We start from the raw sequence: 14,599 nt of genomic DNA on the forward strand, positions 1-14,599 counted from the left end.
ATGTATCTGCAATAAAAGGTTACAATATTTTTAACAGTGATACTAGACAGGCTGAGGTCTCTATGTACCAGACCCTGAACCTTGTTTAAACTGTTCAGTTAAGTGAGAGCGTCATGTTTACACCTTTGACTCTATGTGCCCATATAGACCATCAAAATTAATACTACATAGGTGCTTTGAGAAAACGGGAAACCAAATGACACATTATCAGTATACATTACTTTAATTGTTCTTCCAACCTAGGACACCTTCCTGTCATCTGTGTGAAAATGATCAGTTTCCAATGGGTTTCAATAGTTGCCCAATTGCCCAGGCCAGAGGAGAAATCCTAATTTTGGGGAGTTTTGCCATTGGCTTCAATGTGGCCAGATTTCGCTTCAGAAATTTATACAGATTGGACATAATCCAGACCTTATTAAAGTCAATGGAAAGACTCCTGTTGATTCCAGTGGGCTTTGGATCAGGCTTTCTAAGGGGATGTCTGCACTGCACACTGCTTTCGGTGGCACATAGTGTACATTGCCTTGGATCCCCCCAGAATGTGTATAAATAGGTGTAGCCAGTGAGGCATGGCTTAGGCAAGAATGGTGCAGACATGCCTGAAGGATGTGGGTATCTATGCGAGTACATATCCTACATGGCTCTCTGCTCACCCAAGCCATGCTTCCCCCTCTATTCTGCTGTTTTAGCCACGTGGTGTCCCGCTGCCTCCCGGATGCTGAAGCCCTTCCCCACTGTAGGGAAAGACTTTGGCAGCAGGGGGGCAGTGGAGAAAGGCTCTACCAGCTCCCCATTGCTGGAGCCCTTTCCGCTACAGGGAAAGACTCTGGCAGGTGCGAATGGCTGCACCAGTTTCCAGCTGCTGGAGCCTTCTCCTGCCAGAAGAAGAAACTCTGGCAGCCAGGAAAGGCTTCAGCAGCTCTTTGAAAGGGAAAGGCTCCGGCAGTGGAGGAGCAGTAGGGAAAGGCTCTGCCAGGTCCCTGATGCTGGAGCCTTTCCCCTCTACAAAGAAAGACTCCAGCGGCGGCAAGGCTCCCCCAACTCCCTGCTGCTGGAGCCATCCCTGTGACAAGAAAGGACTCTGGCAGCAAGGAGTTGCTGAAGCTTTCCCCTGTTGTCTCCCCCTTGCTGGAGCATTTCACTGCTGTTTGGACCCAGCTGGCTTTTCCCTGCCATGTGTAATTACACATACCCTACATGCTGTCACCGGTGGTGTGTAGTGTAGATGTAGCCTAGGAGAGATTTAGACACCATGCTGGTTACACATATGGTTTTAATTTGAAAAGGGACAAAACCTGTCACAGCTTTTCTTTGTGATGGCAAAGAGACTTCCATTGTTTGATTTTTGATGCTGTTCTTCTAGATTGCTGATTTGAAGGCAGCCAGGCAGCTTGCTTCAGAAATCACATCCAGAGGAGCATCTCTGTATGATTTACTTGGCAAAGAGGTGGAGTTGAGGGTAAGTATGGTCTGCAGAAAGGGAACTTGGATTCACCATATGCTGCAAATGTAGAGAGAGAAACAAGTATGAATGAGATATTCCAACAGCTGCAATGAATATATCAGATGTAGATTCCATGTGTGAGTGGAGTGAGGTCAGATAGGTTATCCAGCTTCTGACTGATATTATTACTTGTAATAAGCTCAAGAGAATAACGGTTTGTGTTTAGAGGTGAACTGAAATGCTTTGTAAATAACTGCCTGAGAGCTTAAATCAGTAACAATGTGAACATATGCTTTGTCATGTTCCTGTACCAGATGTGTACTGGCTACAGAGCTTTCTTATACACATCAGATGTGTTCATCATAAGATTCTTTAGTGCTCTGCCACGTATGTCTCAGGTTCATTTAAATAAGGTATTTTACATGCGGTGCCACCTAATATAATACAGTTTAGCATTCCATTACATCTCCCCCTTTAAGATCTACATTCCTACCATTTGCAATATTTACATTATCACACTGTCTTTGAGGTTCAATATTTATTAGTCTGTTAAGCATCTCTGAATTGTACTGGTTTCCTAATTATATCACCCAAAGCATGACAACTTGGTCATCAGGCTGTTTATCGTTGCAATAACTGGTTGTGGTCAGTCCAGAATCCTTGAGTCGTCGTCTTGTTCTGCATCTGCCATCTGTGGGGTTTGCTTTGTTGATTGTTCTGTCTGAGGAATGAACTGTAGATGCTGATGATTTCTTTTGAACTCTCCACTGTCTGTTTGATCACATATAATTTGGGTGCTAAATTCCTTTTCTTTACGACAGCTGGAGCTGTCCATCTCTTTTCTTCAAAGGAACACAGTCACCAGGTTCTAGACCCAGCAGTTCTTTTACTGAGTGATGTCTGTTGTAAAAGTGTTGATAAGCTCTTTTAGCCTTTTTGTCCAATTTGGCTATTCTCTTCATGACTAGCGCTTTGGAGATAGGTTCTTTTTAAAGCTGGAACTTTAGAACAGAGTCATCTTCCCACTGGGAGTTGTGCTGGACTATATCCAATAGCTGCTATTGGTGTTGATATGTACTCAGAAAAGCAAGGAATGGATCTTCTTCCTGTAGGATTTTGTTGGCTGTACAGCATTCTTGGCCTCTCCATTCACTTGTAGGTAATGTGGTTTGCTAGTAATATGATCAAAATCATATTTTGTTCAGAATGATTTAAATTCCATTGCAGTGAATTGTAGTCCCTTGTCAGTCACTTATTTTTTTGGAATACTGAAGTGAGCAGAAACAGTCCATGATGACCAGGTAATGATGTCCTGTGAATATGCAAAAATTTGCAGCTAGTCTCTTCCAAGGTCTGTCAGGTAGGGGTGTTGTTATGAAAGGTTCTTTGTGTTGCATTGGTCTGTTAGTTCCTTGCCAACGCCTGACCACCACACTGACTGGTTGGCCCATTAATGGCATTTAGTTAAACCTTGATGTCTTTCATGGATGAGATTTAGGATTTTTCCTCTCATTTTGTTTGGAACTGTGTTGCAGTTGCCTTTAATCATGAGTCCATTTGACTCACATAATTGACCACACACTGCACAGTAGTGTCCTTCAGATACTTAGGCCAGCCACCCCAATGTAATGTAGAACTTCATGAAGTTGCATAACTGTCGAGGTTGTTTTTTGTACTGGTGTAGCCTCTTTTTTCTGACACTCGTCAGTATGTATCCACAGCATCCACATACACTTTAATGTCAGCTTTTAAGCTCATGGGTAGTTGAGTGCGATTCTAGGGCCTCCCCCCCCTGCAGTGAGCCAGGACAGAAACAGGAACCCTATCACACACACCTGAGAGCAGGACATGACCATTTTATTTAGCCCTCCCTGCCTCTAAAGAATATTTTCACCAGCCATCTATGCCATAGAGCAAATAGAGCAGAACGTTTGGGGCAGCTGTGAGGAGGAGCAGGAGGCACGTGGGAGAAGAAGGTGGGGAGAAGTGTCCTGGCTGCTTTTTCAATCTCTGTGGCCTCTGACAAAGGAAAATGAGCCCTGAAGACTTGCAGAGAGAAGAAGTATTGTTCTCCTTCCCCAGGGCCTTCCTCCACGGTCACCAACTTTTCTAGCTCTCTGAAAGGAAAAGCTATGTTAAAACCCAAGAAGGGCTCCTCAACCTCTCATGGGGACTCCTGCCACCATATGTTGGTTGATAAGGGCTCTCGTAAGCCCTCCAGTACCCAGGTAAGAGTGAGAGCCCATAGTGTGACTCCTCAGTACCATTTGAACTGCAGCACTCAATTCCAGCCCTGTTCAATCCAGAATGGACCTTGTTGGTACTGTTGAAGTTGGTACTGTCCATATTATCTGTATCTCTGATGTCAGTGGCCACATGTGTGGTACCAATGACGACCGGCATGTGTGATATCAATAATGATGGCACTCCTCCTGACAATACTGTTGATTCCTTGGGCATCCATGGCAGCCAGGGACCTACTTTGTCTGTCAGTGCTGGACTCTCCCCTCCTGCAACAGGATGGTCTCTCAGTGCTGACCTCAGTACCATCCCTGTTAGTGACCTTGGTGCTGTCCTCCCCTGGAAGCTTTTGCCATCTCCTACTCCTGGATGACACTCTTCAGTGGACTCTGTCCCTCATCCCCACAGGTCTGTAAAAAAAAAAAAAAAAAAAAAAAAAAAAGACCTTTCTCCTTGGTTTCCAGCACCTTATGCTTATCCCTTTTGGCCCTATGGGCATCGTGAGGCATCCCTCAAACTACCAGGTCAGTTTCAGCATCCTCCTCTAGGCCCAGGTTTCTGACTCCATCATCCTTCAGGAAGGCCACTGTACCATCTCCAGCCGCCAAGCATGGCACCAGCTTGGATCCTTCAGATGAGGACTATAGGAGGAAGGGCAGCAGATACTCATTCATATATCATTTTCCTCAGTTAAAGAGACAGTGCCTGAATGATCCTCTGATAGAGGTTGTGTGATACCAGTTGGATGATTGGTAGCCCAGAAAGTCTAGGGGAAGAATTGCTGTGAGAAATAACAAAATAGCATTTCACTGGAGGATAAAAATATTTTCAGGAGCTGTAGTGAAGCTACAAAAATGTCTACCATTTTTCAAAGTGTCTTAAATTTCCATGAAAACATGATGCAAAACAGAGCTCATTTGTATTCCAGAAATGTAATTAAAATAAAACAAAATCTTTACACACGTCATTTCCCCACAGTATATTTTTCTAATCCCATGGCTATGGAAACAGATTTCACAGGGCACCTGGCTAATGCATTGGTGACTGAGGTCAAAGGGTTAAGCTGCTTTGGTCTCCACACAACTCAGACAGCTAAGAAGTCAAGAGTATGTCAATTTTTAGGGAGAATTTTAAAAGAACACTGGCAGTTGCTTTGAAATTGGGAATAATTTAATTGTTTTGGCCAAATCACAGCTTTTAGGAGTCCATTTGGCTTCAGGGTTGGGCCCTTAATGAGGGACATATCCAAGAGCAGAGTGATGAATGTGTGAAGTGAAAATCAGGGATGAGTGAGTGTTCCAGTGCAGCCCTCTCTCATTGGGCCCATCAAGAGCTCTCTTCATTGGAAGCCTCTTTAAAAGGTGCAATTTCCAGAAGGGTATGAATTATTATATCCTGTAGAGACCATATGTTTCTGATGGCATAATGACTCATTGCTCTAGCTGGGACTAGCAACTTTTATATAAATGCAAGGTTTATGATCTGCACAGATGTCTTACAGATTAAACTTGTTGTCCTTAAGAAATCCTGTCAGGTGACAGATGGCCTATGCCTCATTAGGGATAAGTTTACATCCTAAAGGCATGATGCTTTACAGTGACAGCCCAAAGAAAACTTCCCAATAGCACTAGAAAAGCCCTTACATATTTTGTTACTAATGATTTGGGCCAGTTCTGAATTTCTGAGGGATACATCCAAACTAAGGAGTGCTGCTTCAGTCCAAAGTTTGATACATAAGCGTACCGTTAGTTTTAGCCTCTTGGACATTGAATATAGCAAAACAAATATTTTTCAAATTAAAAGCTGACCTTTGTTGATACAAACTGACTTGACTAACTTTCCATTGGATTTGCTTGTTTTTGTCATTATTTCTCTTGCGGTAGTTCTACATATAGATTGTTTTATGTAATTTTGTACTCCAAACTGTAGGGTATTTTTTGTTTTCTTTTATAAAGGCTGTGACAGTGATTTATTTTTTAAAGGCTGCTTTGTCTGAGCATTAAAATTATATTCAAAGGCATTGAAAACAAAATGCAGCTTTCGTCACCTCCATTAGAGCTGCAGCATGTCTGGTATACGTTCAGGGAATGCCTATAGAACTCCAGTGCATTTTGACTTCCTGGCTATTGTATCTCCTAATGTCCCATTCATTTGAATGGTCAGCACCATTATAATTCATGTAGGATAAAAGCAGCACCACAGCAGCTGATTTTTAACTGAGGAGTCCCTTATTCTTTAAAGACAATATATTTTGTTACTTAAAAAATATCTAGAATTACAGTAAGGCTTGGAAAATTCACTCACTACTAGTCCTTGGGGAGCTTTTCCTGTGACATTATTATCCAGCTGAAACTGTTAAATTTTGCAGTATCTAAGCTACCATTTTACAAAAAAAAAATTTCTAGCCCATACACCTGTATAGATGACCTTTCAAAGGTGAACCAAATGTAAGTGTTGCCTTGCCAAGTCTGCACACAGAGAACTCTTCTGCTGTTTATACCATGAAATTAACAAAATACCGGTCAGTTTGATTTCAATGGCACCATTGCTCTTTACATAGCAGAGTGCATGCACTGATGAGGTCTTTGATGGTTGCAGAGTAGGATATGCAAACGACAGTCCCGTCCACAGGTAGGGCACACCCGCGCACTAGCAGTGCTCTGAATCTGAGCAGCAGATTCTTTCATCCTTTGATTAGTCATCACAAAGCTTGGTCCAGTTCCTCTCGCAATGCCTTGCTCCATCTAGAAGATGGTTCTGCCAACCAGAGTGGAATTCTGTACTCTTTTCCCAATCCACAGGTATTTCAAAGGATACTAAATAATTTTTTGCAAGCATCCTGAAATCTGGGCAGCGGTCTGCCTCTCTTTCTAGACCCTTTACAAACTTCAGAAAACAGCACACTCTTTGGGATCCTGTAATCTGGCATTTGCTTGACATGTCCAAGCCATCTGAGTCTTTTCGTACTAATCAACATCCCCACGAATGACATACCAGCATGATTTGATAGTTCCACATTTGTCACCCTTTCTTGCTGTCTTACTCAAAGAATTTTATGCAAGCATCTGATATGAAAGCTGTTTACTCTTTTGGTGCATTTGGCATAAGTTGTCCATGTTTCTGAGCCATACAGAAGAGAGGATAAAACACACATCTCAAATATGGATTTTTATATGTTTTATTTAAAGCTTTTATTTCAGTTTTATTTGCAGCTACTTATAATCCTGTAGGTAGAACTAAAACTGCCAAGATTTATGTCAGTTTCACTCTTATGTTGTTGCTTGGGAAAGCTCTGAGCGGCAGCATGGATAGGTATTGGAGTTATTCTTGAGCGAGAACTTAAAAAAAAGCAGAGGCTGAGGAAAAATTGAGTATTTGAGATCCTCGTCCCACCTTTCCAGTAGCCATGAGACAAAAACTTAATTCTCTATTCCAGCAAATTGGGGCTGGGGCTTCAAATTTAGCAGACATTTGCCTCACTTTATCTGTCTCTAAAATAGGTATAATATATTTCCCTATCTGTTAGGGCTATTGGGAAGCTTAGACAATAACCCATAAAACACTTAGTGGTTCTTTGATGAAAATTGCAATAAAATGCAAAGTGTTATAGCTAAGGTCTAGTCAATGGGTCACTGGACTGAGACTCAGGACAGCTGGGTTTTGTTCCTGGCTCTATCATTAACCTGCCATGTGACCATAGGCAAGTCTTCTTCACCTCTCTGTGCCTCTTTCGCCCCTGTCTACCCTTTGTCATGTCCACTTTTGCTGCCTCTGGGTGAACCCCCCCCCCCCTCCCCCGCCAAGTGACATAGGTTTTGTCAGCATAAACGCTCATGTGCACAATGCTATGTTGGTAGGAGACTCTCAGGTTTTATTATGTTGATGGGAGAGCTCTCTCCCGTTGGTATAATGCGACTACATGAGTGCTCTTACAATGGCACAGTTATGTCAGTACAGCTATGCTGCTGTAAGCTTGTAAGTGTAGACATGACCTGATTGTACACTCTTTGGGACCTGACTTATCTTCTAGTGTGTGTGTGTACAACACCTAGCACAATGAGGCCCTGATTTTAGTTGGAGCCTCTAGGTGCTATTGTAATACAAATAACTAATAATAATATGAATTAAAGATGAATATGGTGTTCAAGTGATCCTTTCAGTGCAGGCTGGTGTGTTAAAGGATTTGATCGTTCTAGATTTTCTTAAGCAGATTTGTAGGACACACAGATCTACAGTCCTCACTTTGTATTTATTTTTTCATTACAAATATTTGCACTGTAAAAAAAAAAAAAGGTATTTTTAATTCACCTAATGCAAGTACTGTAGTGCAATTTCTTTGTCATGAAAGTTGAACTCACTAATGTAGATTGATGTACAAAAAATAATTGCACTCAATAATAAAATATAAAACTTTAGACCCTACAAGTTCACTCAGTCCTACTTCTTATTCAGCCTGTCTCTCAGACAAACAAGGTTGTTTACATTTATGGGAGCTCATGGTGCCTGCTTCTTGTTTACAATGTCTTGTGAAAGTGAGAACAGGTATTCACGTGGCATTATTGTAGCTGGTGTTGCAAGATCTTTACGTCCCAGATGTGCTAAAGGTTCAGATGTCCCTTCATGCTTCCACCACCCTTCCAAAGAACATGCTTCCATGCTGATGATGGGTTCTGCTTGACAATGATCCAAAGCAGTGTGGACCGATGCATGCTCATTTTCATCATCTGAGTCAGATGCCACCAGCAGAAGGGTTTTCTGTTTTGGTGGTTTGGATTCTGTAGTTTCCACATTGCCATGTTGCTCTTTTAAAGCTTCTGAAACTCCACACCTCGTCTCTCTCAGATTTTGGAAGGCATTTCAGATTCTTAAACCTTGTGTTCGAGCGCTGTAGCTATTTTTAGAAATCTGACATTGGTGCCTTCTTTGCATTTTGTCAAATCTGTAGTGAAACAACATGTGCTGGGTCATCATCTGAGATTGCTATAACATGAAACGCATGGCAGAATGTGGATAACACAGAGCAGGAGACCTACACTTCTCCCCCAAGGAGTTCATTCACAAATTTCATTAATGCATGATTTTTTAATGAGCGTCATCAGCGTGGAAACATGTCCTCTGGCATGGTGGTTGAAGCAAGAAGGAGCATAAGAATGTTTAGCATATCTAGCATGTAAATACCTTGCGATGCTGGCTATAAAAGTGCCATGAAAATGGCTGTTCTCACTTTCTGGTGACATTGTAAATAAGAAGCGAGCAGCATTATTTCCTGTTAATGTAAATAAACTTGTTTGTCTTAGAGATTGGCTGAACAAGAACTGAGTGGACTTGTAGGCGCTAAAGTTTTACGTTGTTTTGTTTTTGAGTGCAGCTATGTACAGGAGGGGCTCTACACACCAGCAAAGCAAGCAGCTGCTTGGAACAGCCCATTTGCAGGGGCAGTAGCTAGCAGGGATTGAACCTGGGAGCTGAGAACTAACAGGGGGCTCTGGGAGCTGTAGTTCCTTGGTTAGCTCCCTGCCTATAGAACCAGCCTTGGAGCAGGGAAAGAACTACATTTCCCAGAATTCCCTTGGCCACTACCAACAGGAAATGGGAGTGGGAGTATAGTAGCTGAAACCTCATGCTGCAGCTTGAGCTCACTGTTAGAGCAGGGTGGATGTGTGAATGGGGAACAAATATGCCTAAGGAGTAGAAGGCTTTGGACCAGATATCCCCTTCAGAAGACATTCCCATACTGGCTCAAGGATACTGGTGTGACCTCCACTTGCAGCCCCCAAAGAAGGAATTGGGTGGACTAAATGGACCGTGCCCCTCGCTAGCTGGAGCCTAGCAAGGGACGTACATAGATCCCACCAGAATTTAAAATGAGAAGTAAGGGAGGGGAGGCTTTACTGGACCAGGGCAGCTTTAGATACAGTACCAGGCACTTAAGAGGATTTCCACTTCTGAGCCACGAAAGCAGAAATTGACTTTTCCTTTCCAGATTTAGCTAATATTCAGAAAGGGAATCTAGCACCTGCCTTCCAGCTTTGAACACCCCACAGTTCAGGAGTGCTCATGCTCAGTTGAGGCAGCTCTTACTTCATTTCTCCCAAATCAAATATACTGATCCACTGTAACTTGCTGTAGAAAAAGTAGATAAAATTGAGCAAGAAATGCGTCCAGTGTTTTTTAGGACTGGAATGCTATTTCAACAGCCATTGCTTTTTTTTTTTTTAAGTTCATTTTAAAAGGAAGAGAGTGATATTGCATTGGCAAATTCTCCATACGAAACAAAGAGTCGGTATCAAAAGAATAATAAAGGCACCTTGACTTTCTGATTTATGGAGACAGTCTTATAATATGCATCCAGATATCCTCCAATCACAAAAGCTGAAAATGTTCCACTTTACTGCAGTTCTTGTAACCATATGGAAGCCAATCCTGACGGTGCTGTGCACTCCGCAAAATTCCTGCTGAATGAACCCGCCCTGCAGCAAGTCCACCAGTGATCATCCATGGCCCTGGGCAGCAGGAGGTGCTGGGTGAGGCATGAGCCCCAGGCTGGGGTGGGAACCACTGGGTGGCGGAAGGGGAGTGCCCAGAGCAGTGCAGCACAGGGTGTGTATGAGCCCAGCCTGGGTGCCAGAGGGTGCACGAGTGTGGGGGTAAAGCTAGGCTGAGTGACAGGGGGGGTGTGGGAAGGGGGAGGCCCAGACTAGGGCAGCAGAGGGGTTGCAGGACGTGGGGGGAGAGGCCCCACGGCTGGGGTAAAGAGGGGTTGTGTGGGAAGCCCAGGGCTGGGGGTGGGGGCACGCGCAAATCTATATTTTGCACTGGGACCATTTTTTTTTTCCTGATGCGGGAAGGGGGGCGGAATGCTAAAAAAACCTAGAGCCAGCCCTGACTATGTAACAAAAAAAAAAAATCTACTTTAAGTTGCACTTTGACCATAAAGAGATCTCACTTGTATGAGGTGAATTGAAATACTATTTCTTTTGTTTATCACTTTTACAGTGCAAATATTTGGAATAAAAATAAAGTGAGCACTGTACACTTTGTATTCTGTGTTGTAATTAAAATCAATATATTTGAAAATGTAGAGAAGCTTCCAAAAATATTTAGTAAATTTCAGTTGGCATTCTGTTGTTTAGCAGTCCGATTATAACTTTGATTAATCATGATTTTTTTTACTGCAATTTTTTTTGAGTTAATCATGTGAGTTAACTGCGATTAATCGACAGCCCTAATGGTAATACATATACTATGTATGTGTATCTGAGCATACATATATATATACACTTATCAGGAGGAGGTTGAGGTGTGGGTTTCTGTCTCTTAGAAATGCAGTATGATATCTGTCTGATCCCTTTAAAATAAAGACCCTTCATCATTTGTGTGTATGATCCAGATAAGTGTAATTGCTTTCTAAAGGTATAGAATTATATTATAATCTTTTTCGTTCATTTTCTGTAGAAAACTGAACAGTGGGAGGAAAAAAATATTGATTGCCCAGATTAAAATCTTAGTTAAGATTCAGAAAAATTGCTCAAATCTACACTTTTCCCATGAACTGAAAGTTTTCAATGACATCTCTTATCTTTAAAAAAAAAAACAACCACCACCCTAAGCCTGATTTTAGGAAAGAGTGAGGCATTTCTTGATGTCATGGAATGTGGTGGAGTCCAGTCCTGTACCCCTCTTCCTGGGACTCACAGTGACTCTCAGCCACCCAGTAAAACAGAAGGTTTATTGGACAACAGGAATGCAGGTTACAGCAGAGTTTGGAGGCACAACCAGGACCCCTTAATAGAGTCCTTCTGTGGGTTCAGGGTGCTTGGATCCCAGCATAGGATTCCCTGAATTCCAATCACCCAGTCCAAAACCGAAACTGAACTGCCCTTCCTCCAGCCGGCCGATTCCTTTTTCCAGCTTCCCGGGCAAAGGTGCTGACGCCCTCCCCCCATAGCTGGCTCAGGTTACAGGCTTAAAAATCCTGTCCCTCACCTAAAGTCCTCCCCTGCTCTCCCATCCCCCACACAGACAGACCCTACTGCATCACACTTGACAAATCTAATGAACAATTCCAAGGGAGTACGAGGCTGCCACTTATAAACTGTTTGAAGAATATCATACAGTTCTCAACCCTGCAGCTAGGAAACTACCTTTTAATTTACCTTTGCTCTTGCCAGCAATGCAGTACAACCATGCATGACTGGCAGTAGCGTCTGTGCCAATGGAGCACTCACTTGTGCTGTGTAATAATGGGGAAAAGCAATACTGTAGTTGCATAGGCACTTCTGCTAGGACTGTATCAACTGCTAGATAACTGTCAAATAGATATAGTATGGGCCCTGGGACAGTATTAACGATGGGAGGGGATTCAGCACTAACAGGGAAACAGCTGAAGAGCCTGCTTTGGAACAAGGATGACTGAAGTAAAAAACTGAATTGTCTAGATGTTGGTAGTATAGTAACTCCTCACTTAAAGTGCTATTTTAAGCTAAACGATGTTAAGCAAATCCAATTTCCCCATAATAATTAATGTAAATGGGGGGTTAGGTTCCAGGGAAAATTTTTTCGCCAGACAAAAATATATATATTCACACACAGTATAAGTTTTAAACAAACAATTTAACACTGTGCTCAGCAGTGATGATGGTGAAGCTTGGTTGAGGTGGTGGGGTCAGAGGGTGGAATATTTCCCAGGGAATGCCTTGCTGCTAAATAATGAACTACCACTTGTCTGAGCCCTCAAGAGTTAACACTTTGTTGTTAATGGAGCCTCAGCTCTACAAGGCAGGAGGAATGGAGGGAGGAGACACAGCATGACAGAGACACTCACTGTGTGAGTGTGTGTCTCTCTTTCTGTCACCTACACACACAATGTCTGTCTCTGTCATGCTGTGTGTGTGAGAGAGAGAGATGCCCATTGCCCTTTTAAGTATGCTGACCCCACTCAAAGTACATTGCCTTTTTAAGAAGATCAGCAAGTTGATAGTAGCTGCTGCCAGCAAGCTCCCTCTGTCCTGAGCCCTGTCGTGTGTCCCCCTGCTTTGTGGAGATGAAGTAAAGGAGCGGGGAGAGGGGACACCCTGACATTAGCATCCCTCCACTCCACCCCACCAAGCAGGAGGCTCCCGGGAGCAGCTCCGAGGCAGAGGGCAAGAGCAGCACACGGGGGAGGGACAGTTGAACTACCTGGCACTTGATAGCCTGCTGGGTGGCTGCCGCACTTTCGGGAGCTGATTGTGGGGCTGTCATCCACCCTGGTTCTAAGCCCCCACCAGCTAGCTCCAACGGGCTGCTCTTCCTGCAAGCAGTGGACAAAGCAGGCGGCTGTCAAACAACATTATCAGGGAGCATTGCGCAACTTTAAATGAACATGTTCTCTAATTGACCAGCGATGTAACAACAAAACAATGTTAACCTCAACGACATTAAGTGAGGAGTTTCTGTACGTGGCTGCTTATGTTTGCAGTGATTGTAGATGAGCTCAGGGTGGGTTATGCATATCCTGTGAAAATGAAATGTATGATAGACAAGTAATTTTTGTTACAAAATGCATTTAAGCATTACTTATTATAATTTGTTCTTCAGCTTCCATTCTGGTTGATCTTAGGTCATATATATATATACTGTGACAAAGTTCCTCCTCTACCTTGGTGGGACCCACGCTTATTTGGCAGATATGCTCACCTCAGTGATCTTCCCCACAGTCTGGGTCAACTTCTCCTGTGTCTGATCAGGAGTTGGGAGGTTTGGGGGGAACCCGGGCCCACCCTCTACTCCGGGTTCCAGCCCAGGGCCCTGTGGATTGCAGCTGTTCCCCTGTAGCTGGCTCCTGTAACAGCTGGCATGACAGCTACAACTCCCTGGGCTACTTCCCCATGGCCTCCTCCAAACATCTTCTTTATCCTCACCACAGGACCTTCCTCCTGGTGTCTGATAACGCTTATACTCCTTAGTCCTCCAGCAGCACACCCTCTGACTCTCAGCTCCTTGCACCTCTTGCTCCCAGCTCCTCACACACACTTCCTCTCCTCTGGCTCCCTTCTCCCTGACTGGAGTGAGCTCCTTTTTAAACCCAGGTGCCCTGATTAGTCTGCCTTGATTGGCTGCAGGTGTTCTAATTAGCCTGTCTGTCTTAATTGGTTCTAGCAGGTTCCTGATTACTCTAGTGCAGCCCTCCTCTGGTCACTCAGGGGACAGAAAACTACTCATCCAGTGACCAGTATATTTGCCCTCTACCAGACTCCTGTACCTCACTGGTCTGGGTCTGTCACAAGACATATAAAAAAGATTAGAACTAGGAGTGGATGTCAGAACTCATGGGTTCTGTATTGGCCTCTGCTCACTGTGTGTGCTTGGCCAAGTCACCTACATACTTTGTGCCTCAGTTTACCCATATGCAAAACAAGTATAATAATACTGATCTGTGTTATGGGGTTATAGTGAGGCTTAATGGATTAATATTGGTAAAACACTTTGCACATCTATAGTACATCATCTGGGGATCTCAAAGTATTAATATTTGTACTCATCTTGGTTATTTTCTTTTTGCTGCTTTTGGGACATTTTAGAAATTCTTCTAGTACAACTATAGTGCCTTGATTTTTAGAGCACAGCAGCTAGATTTGTACGAGTAACTGCACAGCCTGATAGAAGATAAAACTTCCCAGTTCAGGATTAAAGCTCTCAAGATCTTGATCAAACAAAATACAGCCATGTAAAGTTAACGACCAGACTTTCAGATTGGTCCTGCTTTGAGCAGGGGGTTGGGCTAGGTAACCTCCTGAGGTCTCTTCCAACCCTGGTATTCTATGATTCTATATCTGGTTGAAATGAGGCACCACCTTCAGTGGGTATTTGTTCTCTGTATGTGTATGGAGCTGGTGGGTCTTTTGATAGGAGTTGGCTTAGTGATCAGCACTG

The 14,599-nt window shown here is 43.3% G+C and overlaps 1 protein-coding gene across 1 annotated transcript in view; it reads left to right on the forward strand.

Annotated features, from left to right (window-relative positions):
- The window catches only part of CLUAP1 (clusterin associated protein 1), a 187,776-nt gene that overhangs the window by 16,266 nt on the left and 156,911 nt on the right, over window positions 1-14,599 (forward strand). Inside the window, exon 5 of the mRNA XM_075069375.1 lies at window positions 1,364-1,459. Coding sequence (XP_074925476.1) covers window positions 1,364-1,459 — 96 coding nt within the window. The remainder of the gene's footprint in view (window positions 1-1,363; window positions 1,460-14,599) is intronic.

Source organism: Chelonoidis abingdonii, chromosome 9, assembly GCF_003597395.2.
Source record: "Chelonoidis abingdonii isolate Lonesome George chromosome 9, CheloAbing_2.0, whole genome shotgun sequence".
Lineage (NCBI taxonomy): Eukaryota > Metazoa > Chordata > Testudines > Testudinidae > Chelonoidis > Chelonoidis abingdonii.